The sequence below is a fragment of the Balaenoptera borealis genome (genome assembly GCF_965194805.1).
Source record: "Balaenoptera borealis genome assembly, chromosome: 12".
NCBI classification, from domain to species: Eukaryota; Metazoa; Chordata; class Mammalia; order Artiodactyla; family Balaenopteridae; genus Balaenoptera; species Balaenoptera borealis.
Genome location: NC_138869.1, coordinates 100,874,348 through 100,900,365, shown reverse-complemented (window position 1 = coordinate 100,900,365; position 26,018 = coordinate 100,874,348). Strand labels below are relative to the sequence as shown.

General features: G+C 43.7%; 1 protein-coding gene across 2 annotated transcripts in view; it reads left to right on the top strand.

Annotated features, from left to right (window-relative positions):
* Window positions 1-16,633, top strand: part of TMEM170B (transmembrane protein 170B) — a 58,462-nt gene extending 41,829 nt beyond the window's left edge. Inside the window, exon 3 of one of the 2 annotated variants that reach the window (XM_082344557.1) lies at window positions 14,580-16,633. In XM_082344557.1, the coding sequence (XP_082200683.1) occupies window positions 14,580-15,064 (485 nt within the window). In that variant the 3' untranslated portion in view covers window positions 15,065-16,633. The remainder of the gene's footprint in view (window positions 1-14,579) is intronic. The other variant, XM_082344560.1, reaches the window with a different exon arrangement.
* The last annotated feature ends 9,385 nt before the right edge of the window (window positions 16,634-26,018 follow it).

Below are 26,018 nucleotides of genomic sequence, written 5' to 3'. Positions count from 1 at the left end.
TTTCTTCTATCAGAAATATCTTACTTGTGATGGACATCTTCAGACGTAAGAGTTACATGACAGTGTTGACAGAATGCTCATTATCAGTAGAGGTGCCACCAAATTTAATTGTTTTCCAAGATTTCGCTTAACTGAGCAGATATTTTCTTTCATAAATAAAACAGCATGATTTTCAGAGACCCTTGTGTCACCTTAACTGGTTTATCCATACCACCAATTATCTGGACAGGAAAAGTTGCCAAGTCAAAGCAAAACATTTAAGTCTTCCTGGACATTTTGAATCCAAAACAGACCAAAAGAAAAAAGTGTAATTTTGGTATCACAGAAATGGGAGGCAGTGTTTTACATCTGTAGACTGAGGCCTGCAGTATGTCAGCAGCAGGTTTGCTGGCTATGATGGAAAAAATGAACAGCATGCTGATTAACCTCAGAATCAGGATCAAGAAAAAACACATACACCCATGACATCAGGAATCTGTTTGTGGTACCTGAAACTGTATTGGGAAACTATTAAAAGCTTGAACAGAAATTTAGATTACAACAGTGCCCATAAACAAAGACCAGCTCAACGTTACGACAGCCCATCTACAATGGAAGGACAAGAGGCAGAGATAATAAGCTGACAAGTAACCCTAAAAGAATTTTTGCCTGACATTGAAATTTGTACCACTTTGCAAATATCTCTTTATATTTTAAAGCGTTTCTTTCTCAAATGGATATAAACCTTGTATTCACTCACCATGTCCAGAAGGGGGCAGAGGTGGTCGAGAGTCAGAGGGTTTCTTTACACGCACAGTAGATGGAGAATTAAGAGGGCAGGTAGACAAGATTTTTTTCAAAAGAACGGTCCCCAAAGTTAACAAGATAAGCCCTTCAAATAGGTTCTGTCACTAAAGCAGGGCTTTTTCCATAAGCTAAAATGAGGACAATCAAGCTAATACCTTTAATATTGGAAAATATCAAATATCAACCTGAGAAATGTATCAAATCATCTGGTGAGGTTCCAGTTTTATGACGTATACCTCAAAAAATTCGACGGTTATCTTAGCTGTTACTAATCCAGTCTGGGGTCATCCTTTTGTCCAAAGCTACCAATAAATATGGCTTTTTATACAATGATAAGTTTGGTAAAATAAGGCCCAATCTCTTTAAAACTTCCCAGGCTTATCTGTTTTTTTAAACCACAGTGGAACATGGGTCAGACTAAATGTAAATAGCGCGTGTTAAGTGTGTGCTGCAGAGCCTTCACTGGGAGAGGCTCCTGAGAAAAAGAATTAGCTGGACAAGTGAGTTCGATAAAACTTGTCTTCAACATCCCTGTCTTAGAGATTCACAATTCACACAAGCATGTTAAAGACTTTGAAAAGCTTTGAGTGAGGAACCCTATTTGGCTTTGTTTCATTGCCATGAATTCTTTGAAGAATGTCTATCGCAATAAGAGAAATCTCTCACTTGCTGATTCTGTGGACTCCTAGAAAGCATGTCCAAGCATGTTCTAAAAGTTCTACCTGGCATCCCCAGGTAGATCTCCAGCTCAGTCACACTAAATCTGATGCAGGGTTTTAATATCTAAGTTTTAACCTGAGTTTTTGATTCCCAGTGCTGCTCCTCTCTGGCCTCCAATGTCTGCTGACCTCTGGTTCCTCATCCTTTGCTTGGACTCTGCATAGCGGTTCCTTCCCAGCCCTGTGGTGTCATGTTCGGCAGGTCTGTGCCAGGCGCTTCCTAATTTACACGTCCTTTGGGGACTTCCCGGGCCCAAGCTCCCTGGATGGCATTTGCTATGCATGGCCCAGGCTCAAGTTAGTCATATTAAATGGGACCCTCATATAAAATCCAAGGTTGCATCTGGCAAGTGTCCAATGAGAGGTGCTGGCTAAATGTCACAGCATTTCAGCAAAGGAAGAGGCGACTGGGAAGTTCAGGGGCAGCTCCACAGATGATTTGGCAACAAGGACAGGCCTTGAAGGATGTTTTTAAAGGCAGAAGTGGTGGCCCATAATGAAGAGGAAAAGGGTGGACATGGATAGATCAGGTGGGAGAACAACGGAAACCCAGGTGGGGGGATCAGGATATGTGAAGTGAGTTACAGACAGGTGAGGCTGAAGTGGGAGACAGTGGAAGGTAAGACTGAAACGTAAACACACACCAGATACCAGGCACATAAATTTGAATGTTATCCTACAGGCAGAGGAAAACCACTGAAACTTTTTGAGAAGGAAAAGTGCACCTCCGTCTGAAATTCACGGAAGGCGCGTGTGGGGTAGTGTGGCTGCTTTTACATCATCGTGTCAGCTTCCTAGATACTAGTGGGAAAGAACGAGGGCTTTTGAGTCAGAATCCTCCATCTGTTCCCACCTATTATTGCCACTTATGAGCCTGAGAAAGTTGCATGATCTCTCGGAACCTTAGTCTCCTCTCACGTATGACATGATTTCAAAAGCCACTTCAGGTTGTTGTGAGGCTTCCACAGGGCAGTACTTGTAAAGTGACGGTGCTGTTGGAATAAAACACAGCTGCAGACGTGCTCAATAAAGCCGTGCACTTGGGGATCATTCTGATCTGTAGTTCTCCAGCAACGTGACCGGCACGCTGCGTGTGCCTCGCAGGACCCCTGAGTCCGCACTGCCCTGATTGCCCACAACGGAGAGAACCATACTGCTACCCTATTTTTCCTTCTTAACTTGAGTTGTTGCGTTATTTGGTCGCTGGTGAGGCCCTTCTCTCTCCATTCTCCTCATCAGCATTAGTGTCTGCTGTCATCAACAGACGGCGGCAGCCACCTGGACTGGCTCTGAGAGTATGACTTTTTGAAACCCAATCTGCCCAGTTACCTCCCAAGCAAAGAAGACGGTCAGAGGGAGGTGAAACCAATTGACCCCAACCCGGCAGTTTTTGCCTAGAGCTGGAAAACTAAAATTCCCTTTGTAGCTTCTCCCTTTCTTCTTTTTAAAGCTAGTTAATTGGGGGAAGGAATGCTGGATGGGAATTCTCTGTAATGTCTCTTATCAGGACACTACCTGGGCTCAAGGCACTACAAATAAGTAAAAGTAAACTCTTATTCGTGAGAGTCTATTTTAGACAATAAGACATTTAGCAAATAGCTATTAGTAGCCAGAAATGTATTTATGTCCTTTGATGTATTGTTTCTCTCCGTACACTGTCTCTACGTGGGGGATTTTATAAAGTTAATTTTAACTTCCTCCCATCAACCCAGGCTCTCTCCTTCTGGACTGAAGGCCTCACTTTCTCCTCACGTGGTAGCTCCTTCCTCATGTGTCCATTCGGTCCCTTGTCTCTGACCCTGCACGTTCCAGTTCCACCTCCCCCCAGGCACGACACCCACCGCTCCAGCCTGCTCCAGGTGAGGTGTACCTGGATTTGGCCCCCGGGGAAAGACTTGAGTAGGCTCCAGGTCATAAGGAAAAAAGCCAATGGAGAGGGAGGGAAAGGTGACAGAGGGAGAGGGGGAGAAAGAGGAGGAGAGAGAGAGAGAGAGAGTGATTGATTGTTGGGGGGAAGCCTTGACTTGGTAAGACATCTCTGAAGAAAGGGAGGTAAGATCCAGTGTGCCTGAGGGTAAATAGGTGGTATTGCTACAATTCTGTGTTACATTATTATGAAATGACTACAAACACACACACACACACACACACACACACACCCTCCCAGTGGAAAACATCACTTTCCCCTTCGCTTTAAGAGGGAAGAACATTGCAACAAGATGGTGCTGTACCCTGGTTAGCGACTCTTGCTGTTGGGTTCTGGTGCGGCTGTTAACCGTGCATTTCCTAGCCTTATGGGCACTGGGGTAACTTTCATAAACAACATTCCTAGTCCACATTTTCATTCTTGTGTACCCCAGAAGCCCAAATCCTGCTAAAACTTTAAAGCCTATATTTTACCTTTTTAACTTCCTATTGATTAATTGCATTTATAATAAAATATCACATCTTTCAAATCAACTTGATACCAGCAGGATTGTCAGAATATCTTCCTGGATTTATAAACAGGTATTTAGAAGCTTTCAGTGCTAGGTGATAAACAAACTAAAAATAGCTAGATCAATAAATAATTTATGGAGAAAATGGTTTGTTTTTAGTATAAATCGGTAGGAAGGTTCTCATGAATGGTATCTGCAGTGAGGAGAACATTTTTCCTTTTATTAAAACATTAAATAGCTTAAAGCTGCACTAAGACTTTTGGGATACACTATAGCCATATTTTATGAACTGTAGATTAGATAACAATATCACATCACTGTTAAATTTCTTGAATGTCATAACTATACTGTGGTTACATAAGAGGGTATCTTTGTTCTCAGGCAAACACTGGTACATTCAGGGGTAAAGAGGAATAATGTATGTAACCCACTCATTATATTAATATTAATGTTATATAAATTATATTAATATTTATAAATTATAATAATAATTACATATAAAGAGAGAATGAATGATAAAGCACATGTGGATCAATGTTAAAATCTGGTTTATCTGGGTAAAGAGAGTATGAGAGTTCTTCGTACTATTTTAGCAACTTTTCTGTAACGCTGAAATTATTTCAAATAAAAAGTTAAGATATATATATATATTTACAATACACATATATAGTATGGCCATATATTATATACAGTTGTCCTTTGGATCCTTGGGGTCTGGCTCCAGGACTCCCACGGATACCAAAATCTGAGAATGCTCAAGTCCCTTATGTAAAATGGCATAGTGTTTGCATATAACCTATGCACATCCTCCCATATACTTCATTTTTTTAATTTTAATTAATTAATTAATTATTTAATATATTTATACAGCAGGTTCTTATTAGTTGTCTATTTTATACGTATTAGTGTATTATGTCAATCCCAGTCTCCCAGTTCATCCCACCACCACCCACCCACCCCCTCAACCCCCGCTTTCCCCGCTGGGTGTCCATACGTTTGTTCTCTACATCTGTGTCTCTATTTCTGCCCTGCAAACCGGTTCATCTGTACCATTTTTCTAGATTCCACAAAAATGCGTTAGTATACAATATTTGTTTTTCTCTTTCTGACTTACTTCACTCTGTATGACAGTCTCTAGGTCCATCCACATCTCTACAAATGACCTAATTTCGTTCCTTTTTATGGTTGATACTCCATTGTATATATGCACCACATCTTCTTTAACCATTTGTCTGTCGATGGGCATTTAGGTTGCTTCCACGTCCTGGCTATTGTAAATAATGCTGCAATGAACATTGGGGTGCATGTGTCTTTTTGAATTATGGTTTTCTCTGGGTATATGCCCAGTAGTGGGATTGCTGGGTTATATGGTAATTCTATTTTTAGTTTAAGGAACCTCCATACTGTTCTCCACAGTGACTGTATCAGTTTACATTCCCACCAAGAGTGCAAGAGGGTTCCCTTTTCTCCACACCCTCTCCAGCATTTGTTGTTTGTAGATTTTCTGAGGATGCCTATTCTAATCGGTGAGAGGTGATAGCTCATTGTAGTTTTATTTTTTATTTTTTTGCTGCATTGGGTCTTTGTTGCTGCACGCAGGCTTTCTCTAGTTGCAGCGAGTGGGGGCTACTCTTCGTTGTGGTGCACGGGCTTCTCATCACAGTGGCTTCTCTTGTTGCAGAGCACGGGCTCTAGGTGCACGGGCCTCAGTAGTTGTGGCATGCGGGCTCAGTAGTTATGGCTCACAGGCTCTAGAGAGCAGGCTCAGTAGTTGTAGCACACGGGCTTTGCTGCTCAGCGGCATGGTGGATCTTCCTGGACCAGGGCTCAAACCCATGTCCCCTGCATTGGCAGGCAGATTCTTAACCACTGCACCACCAGGGAAGCCCTCATTGTAGTTTTGATTTGCATTTCTCTACTAATTAGTGATGTTCAGCAGTTTTTCATGTGCCTCTTGGCCATCTGTATGTCTTCTTTGGAGACATTTCTCCAAATGTCTATTTAGGTCTTCTGCCCATTTTTGGATTGGGTTGTTTGTTTTTTTAATGTTGAGCTGCATGAGCTGTTTATATATTTTGGAGATTAATCCTTTGTCCATTGATTCGTTTGCAAATATTTTCTCCCATTCTGAGGGTTGTCTTTTCATCTTGTTTATAGTTTCCTTTGCTGTGCAAAAGCTTTTTAAGTTTCATTAGGTCCCATTTGTTTATTTTTGTTTTTATTTCCATTACTCTGGGAGGTGGGTCAGAAAAGATCTTGCTGTGATTAATGTCAAAGAGGGTTCTTCCTATGTTTTCCTCTAAGAGTTTTATAGTGTCCGGTCTTACATTTAGTTCTTTAATCCATTTTGAGTTTCTTTTTGTGTATGGTGTTAGGGAGTGTTCTAATTTCTTTCTTGTACATATAGCTGTCCAGTTTTCCCAGCACCACTTGTTGAAGAGACTGTCTTTTCTCCATTGTATATCCTTGCCTCCTTTGTCATAGATTAGTTGACCATAGGTGCGTGGGTTTATCTCTGGGCTTTCTATCTTGTTCCATTGATCTATATTTCTGTTTTTGTGCCAGTACCATATTGTCCTTATTACTGTAGCTTTGTAGTATAGTCTGAAGTCAAGGAGTCTGATTCCTCCAGCTCCGTTTTTTTCCCTCAAGATTGCTTCGGCTATTCAGGGTCTTTTGTGTCTCCATACAAATTTTAAGATTTTTTGTTCCAGTTTTGTAAAATATGCCATTGGTAATTTGACAGGGATTGCAATGAATCTGTAGATTGCTTTGGGTAGTATAGTCATTTTCACAATGTTAATTCTTCCAATCCAAGAACATGGTATATCTCTCCATCTGTTTGTGTCATCTTTGATTTCTTTCATCAATGTCTTATAGTTTTCTGAGTACAGGTCTTTTACCTCCTTAGGTAGGTTTATTCCTAGGTATTTTATTCTTTTTGTTGCAAAGGTGAATGGGATTGTTTCCTTAATTTCTCTTTCTGATTTTTCGTTGTTAGTGTATAGGAATGCAAGAGATTTCTGTGCATTAATTTTGTATCCTGCAACTTTACCAAATTCATTGATGATCTCTAGTAGTTTTCTGGTGGCATCTTTAGGATTATCTATGCATAGTATCATGTCATCTGCAAACAGTGACAGCTTTACTTCTTCTTTTCCAATTTGGATTCATTTTATTTCTTTTTCTTCTCTGACTGCCATGGCTAGGACCTCCAAAACTATGGTGAATAATAGTGGCGAGAGTGGACATCCTTGTTTTGTTCCTGATCTTAGAGGAAATGTTTTCAGTTTTTCACCATTGAGAATGATGTTTACTGTGGGTTTGTCAAATATGGCCTTTATTATGTTGAGGTAGCTTCCCTCTATGCCCATTTTCTGGAGAGTTTTTATCATAAATGGGTGTTGAATTTTGTCAAAAGTTTTTTCTGCATCTATTGAGATGATCATATGGTTTTTATTCTTCAGTTTGTTAATATGGTGTATCACATTGATTGATTTGCGTATATTGAACAATCCTTGCATCCCTGGGATAAATCCCACTTGATTATGGTGTATGATCATTTTAATGTGGTGTTGGATTCTGTTTGCCAGTATTTTGTTGAGGATTTTTGCATCTATATTCACCAGTGATATTGGCCTGTAATTTTCTTTTTTTGTAGTATCTTTGTCAGGTTTTGGTATCAGGGTGATGGTGGCCTCCTAGAATGAGATTGGGAGTGTTCTTTCCACTGCAATTTTTTGGAAGAGTTTGAGAAGGATGGGTGTTAGCTCTTCTGTAAATGTTTGATAGAATTCACCTGTGAAGCCATCTGGTCCTGGAAATTGTTTGTTGGAAGATTTCTTTCTTTTTTTCTTTTAATAAATTTATTTATTTATTTAGTTTTGGCAGTGTTGGGTCTTCATTGCTGCACGCAGGTTTTCTCTAGTTGCGGCAAGTGGGGGCTACTCTTCATTGCAGTGCATGGGCTTCTCATTGCGGTGGCTTCTCTTGTTGCAGAGCTCGGGCTCTAGGAGCGCGGGCTTCAGTAGTTGTGGCACGTGGGCTCAGTAGTTGTGGCTCGTGGGCTCTAGAGCACAGGCTCAGTAGTTGTGGCGTATGGGCTTAGTTGCTCTGCGGCATGTGGGATCTTCCCGGACCAGGGCTTGAACCCGTGTCCTCTGCATTGGCAGGCGTATTCTTAACCACTGCGCCACCAGGGAAGTCCTGTTGGAAGATTTTAATCACAGTTTCAATTTCATTATTTGTGATTGGTCTGTTTATATTTTTTGTTTCTTCCTGGTTCAGTCTTGTAAGGTTATACCTTCTTAAGAATTTGTCCATTTCTTCCAGGTTGTCCATTATTTTGGCATAGAGTTGCTTGTAGTAGTCTCTTATGATACTCTGTATTTCTGCGGTGTCCGTTGTAACTTCTCCTTTTTCATTTCTAATTTTATTGATTTGAGTCCTCTCCCTCTTTTCCTTTTTTAATTAATTATTTTTTTGCTGCATTGGGTCTTTGTGCTGCACACATGATTTCTCCAGTTGCAGCAAGCGGGGGTTACTCTTCGTTGCGGCGCGCGGGCTTCTCACTGTGGTGGCTTCTCTTATTGTAGGACACTGACTCTAGGTGTGCAGGCTTCAGTAGTTGTGGCACGCAGGCTCAGCAGTTGTCACTTCTGGACTCTAGAACGCAGGCTCATAGTTGTGGCACAAGGGCTTAACTGCTCTGCAGCATGTGGGATCTTCCCAGACCAGGGCTCGAACCCACGTCCCCTGCATTGGCAGGTGGATTCTCAACCACTGTGCCACCAAGGGAGTCCCTCCCTCTTTTTCTTGATGAGTCTGGCTAAAGGTTTATCAATTTTATCTTCTCAAAGAACCAGCTTTTAGTTTTATTGATCTTTGCTATTGTTTTCTTTGTTTCTATTTCATTTATTTCTGCTCTGATCTTTATGATTTCTTTCCTTCTACTAACATTGGGTTTTGTTTGTTCTTCTTTCTCTCATTGCTTTAGTTTTAAGTTTAGATTGTTTATTTGAAATTTGTCTTGTTTCTTGAGGTAGGATTGTATTGCTATAAACTTCCCTCTTAAAACAGCTTTTGCTGCATCCCATAGGTTTTGGATCATCGTGTTTTCATTGTCATTTGTCTCTAGGTATTTTTTTGATTTCCTCTTTGATTTCTTCAGTGATCTCTTGGTTACTTAGTAACGTACTGTTTAGCCTCCATGTGTTTGTGCTTTTCACGTTTTTTTTCCATGTAGTTTAATTCTAATCTCATAGCGTTGTGGTCAGAAGAGATGCTTGATATGATTTCAATTTTCTTAAATTTACTGAGGCTTGATTTGTGACCCAAGATATGATCTATCCTGGAGAATGTTCCGTATGCACTTGAGAAAAGTGTAATCTGCTGTTTTTGGATGGAATGTCCTATAAATATCAATTAAATCTATCTGGTCTATTGTGTCATTTAAAGCTTGTGTTTCCTTATTAATTTTCTGTCTGGATAATCTGTCCATTGGTGTAAGTGAGGTGTTAAAGTCCCCCACTATTATTGTGTTACTGTCAATTTCCTCTTTTACCGTTGTTAGCATTTGCCTTATATATTGAGGTGCTCCTATGGTGGGTGCATATATATTTATAATTGTTATATCTTCTTCTTGGATTGATCCCTTGATCATTATGTAGTGTCCTTCCTTGTCTCTTGTAACATTCTTTATTTTAAAGTCTATTTTATCTGATATGAGTATTGCTATTCCAGCTTTCTTTTGATGTCCATTTGCATAGAATGTCTTTTTCCAACCCCTCACTTTCAGTCTGTATGTGTCCCTAGGTCTGAAGTAGGTCTCTTGTAGACAGCATATACATGGGTCTTGTTTTTGTATCCATTCAGCCAGTCTGTGTCTTTTGGTTGGAGCATTTATCCACTCACATTTAAGGTAATTATTGATATGTATGTTCCTATTCCCATTTTCTTAATTGTTTTGGGTTTGTTCTTGTAGGTCCTTTTCTTCTCTTGTGTTTCCCACTTAGAGAAGTTCCTTTAGCATTTGTTGTAGAGCTGGTTTGGTGGTGCTGAATTCTCTTAGCTTTTGCTTGTCTGTAAAGCTTTTGATTTCTCCATCAAATCTGAATGAGATGCTTGCCGGGTAGAGTAATCTTGGTTGTAGGTTCTTCCCTTTCATCACTTTAAATATATCGTGCCACTCCCTTCTGGCTTGCAGAGTTTCTGCTGAGAAATCAGCTGTTAACCTTATGGGAGTTCCCTTTTATGTTATTTGTCATTTTTCCCTTGTTGTTTTTAATACTTTGTCTTTAATTTTTGTCAGTTTGATTACTATGTGTCTTGGCGTGTTTCTCCTTGGGTTTATCCTGCCTGGGACTCTCTGAGCTTCCTGGACTTGGGTGGCTATTTCCTTTCCCATGTTAGGGAAGTTTTTGACTATAATCTCTTCAGATATTTTCTCGGGTCCTTTCTCTCTCTCTCTTCTCCTTCTGGGACCCCTATAACGTGAATGTTGTTGTGTTTAATGTTGTCCCAGAGGTCTCTTAGGCTGTCTTCATTTCTTTTCATTCTTTTTTCTTTATTCTGTTCTGTGGCAGTGAATTCCACCATTCTGTCTTCCAGGTCACTTATCTGTTCTTCTGCCTCAGTTATTCTGCTATTGATTCCTTCTAGTGTAGTTTTCATTTCAGTTATTGTATTGTTCATCTCTGTTTGTTTGTTCTTTAATTCTTCTAGGTCTTTGTTAAACACTTCTTTCATCTTCTCAATCTTTGCCTCCATTCTTTTTCTGAGGTCCTGGATCATCTTCACTACCATTATTCTGAATTCTTTTTCTGGAAGGTTGCCTATCTCCACTTCATTTAGTTGTTTTTCTGGGGTTTTATCTTGTTCCTTCATCTGGTACATAGTCCTCTGCCTTTTCATTTTGTCTATCTTTCTGTGAATGTGGTTTTCGTTCCAATCCAGGTTACAGGATTGTAGTTCCTCTTGCTTCCTCTGTCTGCCCTCTGGTGGATGATGCTCCTCCCATATACTTTAAATCCTCTCCAGATTACTTGCAATACCTAATAAAATGTAAATGTTGTGTAAATAGTTGTAAATACCATGTAAGTGGTATGTATATAGTTGTCAATGTGCAGCAAATTCAAGTTTTGCGTTTTGGAACTTTCTGGAATTTTTTTCTTGAATATTTCCCATCCACTGTTGGTTGAATCCCAGGATGCAGAGCCTGAGGACACAGAGGGACGACTGTATATATATGTATATATTTATATTACACATATATAATATATCCACATTTTGAATTTTACCTTTAGACTGAGATGGTTCCAGCTGATATTTTCATGAAATAAGCTGAGTCAGGTGATTCTGGTTTAGGGTGTATTTGCAAACTGCAGTGTCTATTCGGTGGCTACCTCCACATCAGGCATGCCAGTAAAGTGCAGGAGTCCTGAGAGTGAGTTCCCTGCGTTTCCTGTTGTGAGCTGACGTTTGGTTTCCCCGGCTTACTGTGTTCCCTGATTATCACAGAGAGAGAAGTAGCAGGAGCTCCTTTCCCAGCAGCTATAAAATGCTAGTTAAGTGGCTTATTTGCAAATTGCCAAATACAACTACTAGGTTATTTCTACACAAAAATTCCTGTGTAAGCAAATCTTCAGAATGTCAGGACGCAAATGAGGTGAACTAATGAAAAAGTCCAGGGATTAACAGATAAAACTACTGTACATAAAATAGATAAGCAATAAGGATTTACTGTATAGCACAGGGAACTGTATTCAATATCTTGTAATAACCTATAATGAAATATTATCTGAAAAAAATAACTGAATCACTATGCTGTACATCTGAAACTAACACAATATTGTAAATCAACTATACTTCGGCTTAAAAAAAAAGTCCTTGGCATCCAGACAGCCAAAAAGCACATGAAAAGATGCTCAACATCACTAATTATTAGAGAAATGCAAATCAAAACTAAAATGAGGTATTACCTCACACCAGTCAGAATGGCCATCATCAAAAAGTCTACAAACAATAAATGCTGGAGAAAAGGGAACCCTCCTACACTGTTGGTGGGAATGTAAATTGGTACAACCACTACGGAGAACAGTATGGAGGTTCCTTAAAAAACTAAAACTAGAAGTACCATATGATCCAGCAATCCCACTCTTGTGCATATATCTGGCGAAAACCATAAGTCGAAAAGATACATGCATCCCAATGTTCGTTGCAGCACTATTTACAATAGCCAAGACATGGAAGCAACGTAAATGTCCATTGACAGAGGAATGGATGAAGTAGATGCAGTATATGTATACAATGGAATACTATTCAGCCAAAAAAAAAAGAATGAAATAATGCCATTTGCAGCAACATAGATGGACCTAGAGATTATCATACTAAGTGAAGTGTCAGACAGAGAAAGACAAATACCATATGATATCACTTATATGTGGAATCTAATAAAATGATACAAATAAACTTACAAAACATAAATAGAGTCCCAGATATAGAAAACAAACTATGGTTACCGGGGGGAAAGGGGATTGGAGGGATAAATTGGGAGACTGGGATTGACATATACACACTACTATATATAAAATACATAACAAATAAGGACCTACTGTATAGCACAGGGAACTCTTCTCAATACTCTGTAACGGCCTATATGGGAAAAGAATCTAAAAAAGAGTGGATATATGTATATGTATAACTGATTCACTTTGCTGTACACCTGAAACTAACCCAACATTGTAAATCAACTATACTCGAATAAAAATTGTTTTTTAATTATAAAACAACAAATAAATAAAATAAAGAACTCTTTGAAAATGTCCTTGGACAAGTTAACAGCTTCTTTTAAGTCAGAGCGCTGTGCTCTGCTCCGCTGAGCTCTGCCAGGAGCTGAGAGTTAAGACCTGGAGATTCCCATCCTGATTCTGTTCCTGGAAAGTGTTGGGACTTTCAGCAAGTACTTTCACCTCTATCTCAGCCTCTGTGGCCTTTTTTCTTCTTGCTTGTAAAGAGCATTGGTGTGTCCGGGATAGATCAGATGATCTTTACCCAGTTCTAAAAACTCAGGAGAGTATTGTGCTAAAAGGAAGCTCCTTATGGGAGGAGATGATCCTGAGGGGAAAAGGCTAAAAACTAATAGAACTCATCTTTTACTTTCACCCTCCCCTGGGCACCTCTACTTTCTACTGTTCACTCCTGGCCTCCTAAGTTCCTGAGTCTTACAAGAATTTCCCATGAGGACTGTTTTTGGCCTGAAAGATACCCTCAAAACATCAAAAATCTTGAACCAAAAAAAGGCAGACTACTTTTCATACTTAAACTGAAAAATTTTTAATGGCAGAAAAAAAAAAACACCACCAAAACCAAAAACCCTCCTTGACTGGGAAGTAGTAACAGGTTGAAAGTTTAATAGGACATGAGGAGAATTTGACACCTTGAGGGCAAGAGTTTGCTGCAGGCACACCTGGGATGGAGGTGAACATGGTATTTAGGGACCCCAACCTCCCCTCAGGGCCCGTGGCCTCGGGTTGCCTGGCCAGAGCACCCCAGCCAGGTCCCCGCCCCCAGCCCCCTGTCAGTGCCCTGGGTCTGGTGAAAGAATGTGTTAATGAAAAATTACTCATGACACTGGTGAAAAACGTTAGGCTGACTCTGTTCGGGAGGGAACCAGCACCATGGTGTAGGGATGACTACACTGGAGAAGGAAGTCTAGTGGCAGCATTTTTCCAACAGCATCTGCTTGCTTCATGTCTTTGTGTCACATTTTGCTAATTCTCACACTATTTCAAACTTTTGCACTATTATATTTGCCATGGTGATCTGTGATCAGTGATCTTTGATGTTACTGCTACGACTCACTGAAAGATGATGGTTAGTATTTTTTAGCAAGAAAGTATTTAAAAAATTTTTTTACTGCTCAAAGGATTAAATTTTTTTTTCAAAAAAATGGACTGCTTCATGAATTTGTGTGTTATCCTTTGTGCAGAAGCCGTGCGAATTTTCTCTCTATCGTCCCAATTTTAGTATATGTGCTGCTGAAGCAAGCACTGCAATACACTTTTTTGGTTTTTTTTGGTTGCACTGGGTCTCCGCTGCTGCACGCGGGCTTTCTCTAGTTGTGGCGAGCGGGGGCTACTCTTTGTTGCGGTGCACGGGCTTCTCATTGCGGTGGCTTCTCTTGTTGTGGAGCACGGGCTCTAGGCACGTGGGCTTCAGTAGTTGCAGCACCCGTGCCCCCTGCATTGGCAGGCAGATTCTTAACCACTGCGCCACCAGGAAGTCCCAAGAAAGTATTATTAAATTAAGGTATGCACATTGTTTTTTAGACATAATGCTATTGCACACTTAATAGACTAGACTATGTATAGTGTAAACATTACTTTTACATGCACTGGAAAACCAAAAATACCATGTGACTTGCTTTATTGTGATGGTCTGGAACTGAACCTAGAATATCTCTGAGATATGCCTGTACCTGTTTTCGCAAACTGAAAGAAATTTGAAGACGATTTTTAATTTTAAGAATAAAGGCAAAAAGCAAAAATAACATTGATGCTTTATCTCGATTTATTTTGTGCATCTATTTGCAAGATGTGTCTTAAGGTCATTTCTTCTTTGCTTTATGCCATTTCAGCTTACGAAAGGTTTCACAAGAACGCTCTACTTGTGGATTGCAGGGGAAACCTGCACCTCTCAAAGCTCTCTATCTGGCGCACAGCTGCTGAGCTGTCCACAGGTAGGTGCTCCGTGGCACCTGGAGGGCCTGCCCCAAGGAAAACTCTCATTTCAATAACTCACGCGCAACTGCACCCTGCTTTTGCTTTTGTAAAGGGATTTACTAAAAAGGAATGCAGGGCCTTTGCCTTTAAATGTCAAAGCAATGTTTCTCTCTTTAAAAATAAAATCTTTCTTTCGGTTCTTCTGAAAGTTACTGATAAGACCAAAGGGGGTAAAGCAGGGAAGGAACAAGGAGAAGAGAAACCGTGGCACCAGTGCCTGGAAAACGGCTCTCTGTGGGTGGAAAATGTTCCAGTTGTTTCTCCCAGGCAAGACTTGAAGCAAAGAAGTCATGCAGAAAAGCTCATGGAAAATCAGAGCAAAGTATTTTTAGGTGGTTGACCTTTTAGTAAGAGTAGTATCTCCTTTAAAAGGAAAAATTATCAAAGAATGTTATGTTACTAATACTTGGAAGGGAGGCAAGAAGGTGGGGGGGGTAAGCCAGGGGTAAAAATATCCAAGTCTGTGGTGTACACTTTGGGGGCCTGCGTGCCCAGAAGCTCATCTTTCTGGACCAGTTGGTACTGGAGCTTTGCTCTTGCATCTGGTGTAACTGCATCCCTTGCCTATTGGAATGTGTCTGCAGAACCATGTCTCAATTCTCAAAATGTTCCCATATAGCCTCCCTCCTTCCCCCTCCTTCCTCCTTCCTTCCTTGCTCCTTTCTTCCTTCTTATTTTCCTTACTGTCTCCAGGAAAAGGCAGCACCTGGGAGGTGATGAAGCTTCCACTTAAGAGCACAGACTTCAGTCATATTGGCCTGAATCTGAGTCTGGACTCTGCTACTTACTCTATGAGTGACCCTGGACAAGTTACTAAATTTCTCTGGGCCTCAGTTTCCGCATCTCTGTGATGGGAGGAACAACAGTACCTGCTTCGCAGGGTGGTTGGGATAATTAAATGAGAGAGCACATGTAATGTGCTCAATAAAACTGAGCTCTCAGGAGAAAGGCAGGGGCTTGCAGAAACCTGCTGACTGTCTGCCCAAGGGGACATGAGTGCAGGATAAGCCAGCAGGTCTGCATGCCCAATCCAGATCTCCTTTGATTTTTGTATTTCCTGTTTTCACTCCAGTACTCCCTGACTTTATTCCGTTGTACCTGCATGGATTATTTTGACAGAAGAAACTGAGTTAATCCCACTCTGTGTTCTGCAAAATTCTCTGATAATAGGTTTTTTTTTCTCAAAATACTCCACTGCCCCCCAAAGAGTCAACTCCAAGTAAAATTACGGAGCATACAGGGTTTTGTTTTGCTTTTGTTCCAGTCTACCTCCTCTTTCTGTAGGCTCTGCATCTCCATTTCCTTCCCTTCACCCTAAAATCCCAAGGGGTCTTGCTGTCTAGTTCACCGCAGCACCTGTCCACTTCTGCCCTCTTTCTTATCTTCCGAAATAGCCTGTCCCAGTGACCTTGCGCCACTCTCATTTCCTGGGATAGCTGATATCGGCTAATTTTTAGGAGTCAGCATGAGTCTAAGCCAGTCCACAGGTGACCACAATGAATGGCCTCTCTCTTTACTGTGTTTGTCTCCTCACTGTGATTTCAAAGGCTCATCTCCAACAGTGAAATAGGCAGCAATTCGAAAGTAGTAAGGTATTTCCAGGGCACACCCAGTTGTGCCTTCCTGCAGGGAGTTCCCTGCTCTTTCTTGCGGTTGGGCTGGCCCCAGATGCGACCGGGGACATGACTCCCAGGGTGCTCACTGCTGGATAGAGGGAGCAGCTGCAGGGGTGAAAACTAGGCAGGTCACCAGGCGGAGGTGGCAGAGCGGGCCGGCCACCCCTGCGGGCAGCGACTTGGTCATCCCAGCTGCTCTACTAGTCTGACGTCACTGCTCGGCACCATTCCTGGAATGGATGCAAAGCCTTTTCCTTTTCCCGGAAAATCTTGTTGAGCTCACTCTCCCCTGGACACCTGAGGGCTGCTGGAAAGGAGCGCACCTCCAGAGCCTGCGTGCTGCTGGAAAGGAGCGCACCTCCAGAGCCTGCGTGCTGCTGGAAAGGAGCGCACCCCCAGAGCCTGCGTGCTGCTGGAAAGGAGCGCACCTCCAGAGCCTGCGTGCTGCTGGAAAGGAGCGCACCTCCAGAGCCTGCGTGCTGCTATTTTAAGGGCTCTGTGGGGTCCAGGCCTCCTGCGCATCAACATTCTTTCCTATTTAGCCAGAGAGGGATTTCCACACCGTTTTCACTCCTGCCAAGACCCAGTCCCACCTCTGCTGCCCCTCCTACCTGACTCCCTCAGTCAGCAAATGACCTTGGCTCAGCCGAGGGGGGCCCTCCGCTTCTCTCACCTGCCTGTCCTTCCCTCCTTCCTGCCCCCTCTTCCTCTTCAAGGCCAATGCCCTTTGTCTCTGACCTTGACTTGGAGTCCTCCTACAAACCCACTGGCTTTCTTCTACCATGTGTCTTCTCTTTCTGGTCCAGCGGCTCTCTCCCCATAGGTTATGAACAGTCCCCAGTCTCCTCGAGTGGAAACGAGGTCTGTGCCCCGTTCTCCTCTGAGCTGCCGTCACATCCTCCTCCCCCCCCCGCCGGTGCCTCCTCTTTGAACCTTCACTCTCAGCCCGGCTGTGCATGGGTCCATCCTCACTGTCTCCCCGACTCCCACTGCAGGCCTCCTGGAGGTCGAGTCCAAAACCCTCTCTCCCTGTGGTCACTATGCGCAACCTCCATGCTCCACTTAACGCCCCCGGCCGAGGCCTGAAGCCTCCTGTTTCCCCCTCGCAGTGGCCCTTCGCCGTCCTGATTCTTCTCTAACCCTTGAAATCACCGTGTTTCCTTTACTGTGTGTGTCTCTCCTCCTTTCGTCCTCTCTCCCCATCCTCCTCCTTTCCAAATGTACAGGTTCTGTCCTGGCTTAGAGTCCATTTTCTACACATACACTCTTTTGTCTTTTTTCCCCTTTATTCTGACTTCATCTGTGAATAACATGTAAGTTGGCACTTTTAGGAGTTACCTCTTTTCTGAACTTCAGATTTTCCTCCCTCCCTCCCATCCTCCCTCCCTCCCTTCCTTCCTTCCTCCTGCCCTTCCTCCCTCCCTCTCTCACTCCCTCCCGCCCTCCCTCCATCCCTCCCTCCTCCCTCCCTCCCACCCTCCCTCCATACCTCCCTCCTTCCATCCCTCCTCCCTCCCTCCCACCCTTCCTTCCTTCCTCCTCTCTCCCTCCCTTCTTTCCTCTCATCTATTCAGTAGATATTTACCAAGCATCTTCTGTGGGCCAAGTTCTGTACCATAAAATTAAAACAGCGATCACAATAAAACGTGGTAAGTGCTGTGAGGTGGGAGGTACAGGATATTATGGGATCACCCAGCAGAGACACCTAAATCAGAATGCGAGTAGGGATGGTGAGGAAAGGCTTTCCCTAAGGAAGTTGTGTTTAGGAGGAGATGTGAGGAGGGGGAGCCTGAAGGGCAGGGCGAGTTTTGGGGGAAAGTCCGGTGACTTCTGCCGCCTCTCCCCTCTCATTCCTTCTTGCAATCATATCCCCACCTTACTAGGCATCCCCTGGTGACAGACACTTCATACTGGACAGGTTTCAAACTGAACGGATTATCTCTTCCTGTTCTTTCAGTGCTGCTGTGTCAGCAAAAGCCACGCCAGTATTGTTTCCCTAAGTTTCCGTAATGTCACACCTGACTCCTCTAGTTTGCTCCCCCCTCACATCGGCTCCACCATCTGTCCCTTCTTCTCCTTCTGTCATTCTCATTCAAAAATCCCTTGCTCTTGTGTACTTCCCTGGTGGTCCAGTGGTAAAGAATCTGCCTTACAATGCAGGGAATGCAGATCTGATCCCTGGTCAGGGAACTAGGATCCCAAATGCTGTGGGGCAACTAAGCCCGTGCGCCACAACTACTGAGCTTGCGCGCCTCAACGAGAGACCCCACGTGCCTCAAACTACAGAGCCAGTGTGCGCCTGGAACCCGCACCATAACTACAGAGAAGCCTGCACACCACAACGAAGATCCCGCGTGTCGCAACTAAGACCTGATGCAGCCAAAAGTAAATAAAATGAAAATAAATAAATTTTTTTTAAAAATCCTTTGTTCTTATAGCCCTTCTTTTTCTTAGCCGAGACCTCCAGTCTCACCCTCATTCAATCAATCCACAGACTTCCACTTCTGGATATTTTCCTGAAGTATTTTGAATATCACTCTTTCCTCAAAAACTGTCAAATCACCATAAAATAACATATGCAACTCTGGTGTCATGAACTTCTACCATTTGACTCAACCAGGGGAAACAGCTACCCTGAAGGACTTTTTATTGGTCTCACTCGGTAAGAATCCTTTCAAGATGCTGCCTGCAAGGCCCTGATGAAGGAAGCCTCGCTCCTCTCCCTCTTCTTACTTCCCCCGCCCAGTGGAAGTCACCGCTTCCTTCTTTGCGCTCCCACAGCACTTTATTGGGGTCTGTAATCACACATTCTTATTCCTAAACACTCTGCTTTTTATTATAGTTATTTGTGTATGGTATCAATCTTCATTACTGGAACAGTTGGTTTTTCACTCCCTTTAGGGATGGCCAAACCATCTTGCCTGTAACAGGCATCAGATAAATGCTGCCACATGCAACTGCATCAGGACTGTAGCTGTGGGAGACCTTGACCACGTCACTGCTGCATTTATCTGAACACACGCGCAGTGCTGAGCTCCTCTGGGGACTCCTGTGTGAGTTCCACTAGCAACGGCCAGGCAGCTAACGATGTCTTTGCCAGTGCCAGAGAGGCTGATGGGACCCTGAGTCTGGACCGCGGTTTAGAAATGACACCAAGGGCTGATTCTTGGGGTCTCTCTGCCACCTGGGACTGACCCTTCCTGCGAGGGAGCCCGCGGAGTCAGGGTTGGGGAGAAGCTCTCATGCCAGGAGAGAAAATGACATTGGTTCCCTCCTGAGACCATTCTCGTCAAGCTCCATCCCAAAGGCCTCACGCAGGCTGAGGCTCAAGAATCCTGGCTGAAATTCAAAGTCCTGAGGACGTTCCAGCCCAAGACCACTCACCCACAGTGACACTCGGGTTGTTTGGGGCCAGGCTGTGAATCTCCCAAACTCTTGGGCTGCCCCCATCCAAGCTGGGAGTTGTCTAAGAGACATAGAGATAAGGGTCACCCCTGGATCCTACCCGGGAGAGCTGGGCCAGAGCACATTATCAGCTAATCAAGATTGCAGAGCATGAAGTGACAGAGAAAAGCAACAGAATAATCAAGAATTTGCCCTCCTGGATGAAGACAGTGGCCAGACGAACGACCTGTCACGTATGTTGGTAGAACTGAATGTGTAGGACACTGTCTGGAGGTGAGCAGACTGCCTACACGAGACAGGGGATGGCTCAGCTTCAGGACGGTGCTCAGGTGGTGGGGAGTGGCCTTCGGTTGAAGCGATACTTTCTCACAGGGTAGCTGTGGTGTGAGTGCCAGACAATCAGTGTTTTTATTGTTTCGTAAGTGCATGACATTAACCTTTTGATTACGGAGGCACCCATTTCAAAGACATTCATCTGGAATAAACACTTTGCCAGCTACACAGCTAGATCAGAGCCAGGCCACACCCCCCATGAAGTTCCCCTGGTAGAAAGCCCTGGGTGACCTACACTGCTGGCCATTTGAGTCACCATGCTTCCCCCTTCCTGTGCTTTAATTCCCACTCATGTTTGAAATTCACCAATAAAGAGTGAACCCACGAAACCCTAGGCACCCCACCCTCGACCCCGATAAAGGCAGAACCCCAGATTGTGTTCTCTCTCTCTCTCTCTGTCCCCACGACCTCACTGTTGGCCCCAAGGACTCGTGAGTTAGGTACCTTGGCTTTTCAAAGTTCCCTGATGGTTGTCAGTGAGGTGTGCCCTGCAATCGTAACAAGAACCACAAGGGTTGGTCCAGTCTCAACTGCTGCTTCAGTGGGGAAATGTCTGCGGGGGCTCCTAGCAGTAGCAGGGGCCCAGGTGAGCACTCCCAGGCGTTCCTAGCTGATAGCATCTCGACTGATAGGCTGAGACCAACCCAAAACAGTGGCCCTGAGAGAGAGACCTTAACCCCTGGAGACAGCAATAACACCGGGATGATTTAAGTTGGCTGGGAAAGTGGGAAAGAGAGGGAAAGGAGGTGTCGGGAGGGGAGGACAACTGGCTGAGCATCAGTGCTTTGGTTCTTCATTTGATTTCTGTTGTGGTTAGAGTGGTTCAAGGCAGGAGGGCCCCAGCATCTTTCACAACTACACTACCTAGACTGTGCCTTGCCTTTTAAAATTTCATCATGTCTATGTAAAAGGCCCTGTGGAAGAATACAACAGCATAAAACCCCATTCTTCCACAGAGCCTAAAGCAGCCCACTTTTGTCAGCTTCCAGGAGTTTCCTTTTGGAATCATCTGTTAATCACCTTTATTTTAGGAACTTGGAATGGGTAGCATAACTACAAGGGACTCATCGGAAGCCAGATAGTACTTCCAGATCTACACAAACCACCACCTCCAGGAACTCCAGGGCAGAACCTTCAGGAGTCTCATTTGGAGCCTTCCACTGGAGAATCCACTCCTGTTCTTGGCCTGGCTGCCCTGGGGGTGGGTGCAGGAGCTCTGGGAAAGGAAGAAATCCTGATTGCAACACCACTTGTCTTGTTTCTCCTAACACCCGCCTTTTCCCACTTGAGTGTGGGCACTCCTGGGCACCATTTGTTCTCATACAAAGGAAAAAATAGATTTGTTGTGAGTTCCCTGTGTGCCTGACTCGGTTACCTGATGTTGGGATGGTTTGTTTTCTGGGATGTTTAGCGCTGTACACGTTCTTTTTTGGGGCGAGTGCTTTGTAGAGACATAAACAGCCAAGTAGGCTTCAGGGAATCAACGCGTAGCTGACTTTTCTTTCTTCGGAGCTACATGCCTGCAGAGATAAATATACAGAAAGACAGACATTATAAAGGAGAAAGGACGCCGTGTCAGCATGACAGCTCCGAACAGAACAAAAGAGTTATCTGTGTGCAGAGGCTGAAAATAGAATATAAAGCAATCAGAACTGGGGAAACAGTGGAGGCCTCCTGGGGAATCATCTGCAAAGAAATCCTGAGCCTCCCAGGAAAACAAACCGTGGGTAGAATCGGTGCGAAAGTGAAACTTGAAAATCCACGTTGAGTAACGCCATCGGATGGAGTGGAGTGAAGCCACCGCTTTGGAGTTTTTGCTCTGAGCAAGGCACCCCGGCCTCGGGCAATGGGCTTATTGGGAAGCTGCCCCGGTTGAATGCAGTGTAGCCGGACCAGTGGAAGGGTGGGGTAGGCCTTTGACATGAGCCACACTAACAGTTCAAATAGAAATATGGCAGCAGAGCTGCTGCAGCGTGTGTGTTTCTAAAACAAGATATGGTACGTTAATTTTATATTTAAGACTCTTTTTAAAAAGCAGATGCTCTCCCCAACCCCCTTCAGCTTTTTGGCAAGCTTGCTAGAACCCAGTGAACCAAGGCAGGCTGTCCCCAGCCCTTATCTTGTACAGTATCTCTATTCCTTTGCAGATCAAGCAGCTAATGAAAACCTGCTGAAGAAAGGGCAGGGCTCGGTTTAGACTGCATTTCAATGGGTAGTTAACCTCGGAGTTAACGACTCTGCACCCGTGGTCGGCTTCCTCCCCCTGGCAGGCACTTCCACCAACCCTCCTTCAATTCCAGGACATCTTGTTTACCGGCTGGTTTAAGATCCAGTTGGCCACTTGCCCTGTCAGGACAGAGGCTGCCACTGAACTGCGCTGAGAACCCTCAGCTATGAGTGCAGCCAGTTGGGACAAAAAATGAAGGAAAGGAAGAGGCCTTTTAAGAAACCTCAGCCTTCTGATTAAAGTAAGAATTAAGCCATTAGGTCTGTAGGAGGGTCTTTGGGCTGCTGCTAACTTTTTCAAACAAAAGTCCCCCTCAGCTACTGACCCAAGCTCAGTGCCTCGTCATCAGTTGCCAGGGCTGAATGAGGGGATCAAAACGGTTTAAGATCAAAACGGTTTAAATTTTAAACAACTGTCATCTACCTGCTTAATGTTCACTTTCGAGGTGGAAAGTGCCCCCAACAGGAAGTGGGACTGCCTCATTCTGAGTTTGCCTTGAAAGCCAGAAATGACCCTCCTCCCCAAATTCAATTCCAAGTTTAATTCCAAGCTATCTCTGCCTATAAGGCGATTTGTATTGAGTTTTGTTGCTGTTGGTGGGATGGTGATTTATGATTTAATTAAGAATGGTCCTCATTCTTAACAAGACTACTGTCTCAAAGACATGAAATATATAGCATGCTCTGCTCCGCTCAGCCATGCCAAAAGAGGCCCTCACGTGTGTCTTTGTGACACGAAACGAATCCACATCCACAACCCCACAGAGGTACATCTTATTCAGAGAACCCCAAGGCAGTTTAAGGTAGTCACTGGCCTTATTAAAATAGACACCTAAGGAATGCAGAGAAGAGAGACTAGATAACACAGTTTGCATCAGTTATGGGCTGGGCAGCTGGACGAGCGGGAGAGGGCTTTAGTAAAATGGATGGAATTAAGGTGTCAACCCGAAAGACACCTTGTTTTACTCCTCAGGGACTCAACCTCATGACCTGGCTCCAGCTCCTGAGCCCTGCGGCTCCCCAAGACCTCCATCCCCACATCCCAGTCTGCGGAAGGCGCTGTAAAATGCATTGTGTTGATTTCAGAGATAATCTGAGTGCTGCCAGGGCAAGACTTGCTGAAAGCCCGGCAGAATTAATGTGCATCTGGTAGAATCCAGAGCAAGTGAGCAGAGCAAAAGCCAGCCCTCCCCCAGCTCTTTCCCCAAACTGTTCGGCTTGGTTTCTGACCTCAACCTCACCCTCTTCTATCTCTCCTTGATCCAAGCCTGGAGTCCCTTTCACACCCCTCGTGTTGCCAGCATTGTCAGGGGGTTTGATGTGGTGTGAATTCCTGCCACTGGGATGGGCTGAGAAATTCACAGAATCTCAGAAAAAGAGAGCATGGGAAGCTTAGAAAGACTTTCTGTGCAGCCTGTGTCCTACAAGCAGGCACTCTGGAAACTGACCCCTTCAGATAACTGGTTTCAAAGATATCTGAGAGTGGGGCTCCCACAGGCTTTCTGGGGGCTCATTTCTGTGTTTTGTTCCAGGTGGTCTCAGGTTCTTGCATTGGTCCTTTTAAAATCTATCCTGTTTGTTCTATACCCACCCGGACACCTCTTTTGTCACATCTTAATTATGTGCCTGTGAGTTTGAGTCATCCATCCTCCAGAGTGTACCCTCCACCCCAATACCTACCCAGCCTTCCATTTAGATTCACACTGAGCAGAAGTGTTTGTTGGTTCTGCGTAAATATCCGATGCTTTTGATTTTTGGAGGTAAGGCAGATGTAGTCATTCACTCATTCATTCATTCAAAAATTAATTTTGAGTGTCTTGTGTATGCCAATCACTGTTCTGTGTACTTGGGATACATAAGGAAACAACAACAAAAATGGTTGTCTGGAAAGCTTACGTTATAAGGGTGGGAAAGAAGTGTGGAAGCAGATGGTAAACAATAAACAATAAATTGCGTGGTATATTAGAAGTTATAAATACTGTAGAAAAAATAGAGCAGGTAAAGGGACATCTGGTGTGCAGGTGGAGTGGGGAAGGGAAGATTGTAATAAAATTTTCAAGTGCAACTTTACTGAACGAGTGAGAAAAATGACCATTCCTTCTTGTGAAGAATTGGTCTTGCCAATAAACAAATATATATCGCTATCTGTGGAATCACATTTTATTTTCTGCAAATATTTTCATTTATTTATAAAATAATATTCAGAATATAAATTATGAAATAATATTCAGAATATTATTTTATAATTATATATAATATATATAATCATATGTACATTACAATTTAATTGAAAAATATGTACCTTCAAGGAGCTTTGATAACTCTTTCAAGTCAGGTAGATATATATATATAGGAAATTTCTAGTTCTCCAAATAGCCTGTTCGTTTATTCAGGAAGAACTTTCAAAGCTGACCAATTTACATCTCGTGGTAACATGAACCACAGAAGCATCTCCCTGCCTTTTGACCCTGTCCTGCTGATCAGGCTTAAAGCTGCTTCATGCTGGCCTTCAGCCCAAGGTGGCTACTGGGAGCAGAAGGGATTCCGGACAACAGGGCTGGCACAGTGGGCGAGGCTCACGCTCTCCTGAAAGGAGGGATGACACTGGGGAGCACGGCCATTGCCAGCACATTTCTCGCACACTTCATTCCTGCTCCAAAACCCAAGTCAGGACTCCAGTTTCTGGTTTATTTGAAAGTACCTGGTGCACAAATAAGCAAATGGGGGATAAGGAATGTCCAGTCATTGTTTGAGGATTTTCTGGAATTTGGAGCATTGTGATTTTTGTTGTTTAGAAAAGGCTTTGGTTGCCTGTTTATCATACAGTGCAGGCTCATGAATAACTTCCTGGGGGACTGGCCCACATTCTTGGTCCTGTTGGCGTCTCTTGCCCAGCAAGGCTCATTCAGGGCGTCTTCCCAACATCCTGTCTGAGAATGACCTTCTTTTCTCCGTTTACTAAGCTCCGAGTCCTTACTGAAATGACCTCCTGCACAGGAAGGCCCGCTGTGGCGCCTGGCAAGAGAAAACAGCCCTGGTTTCTAGGAAGTTAGACACACACGCACATACACACACTCACTGGAAGTCTCGTTCAGAAAAGGAGAAATGTTTATGTTCTTCCACAGAGCTGATATGGAAAAACCAGCAACGTGCAGAACAGAGGTGAAGGCAGGCCCAGGGAACACAGCTGGAAACCAGGGAACACGACAGGCCGCAGGTCCAGGGGCACAGCAGCCTTAGTGACCACACCATGCGGATGTGGGTGCTGAGATGAAGCCAAAGGCGTGTGTGTCCATGGCTACACTCAGGCTTAAAACCCACTCTATGGAAAGCCTGCAAAACCTTTAGCATTTAAGAGAAAAATAGGCGTGGAATTTATCTTAATGTCTAGAAAGAATTCTGCTGTTGCCAAATATGTTCTAAAGCTGTGGGGTTTTTTTTCACTTTTCTAAGTGGCACCAGTGGGAGCAGGGGAACCCCAAAGAAAGGGGCAGGCGTGTCCTTTAAATTCTTTCTAGGTCTTCAGTAAGACCTGCTCAAACGCGGTAAAAAACGTTAAGGAGCCCCTCTCACTCTGGTAGGATGATACCATTTTAGAAATAAGACCTTTGTAAATATCATATACAAGACACTCGTTTCATAAGGACTCTGATGGCCAAAGAGTTCAGAGCCCTGCCCCTGGTCATCCCATTGGGTAAAGCATGGTTGTGATGC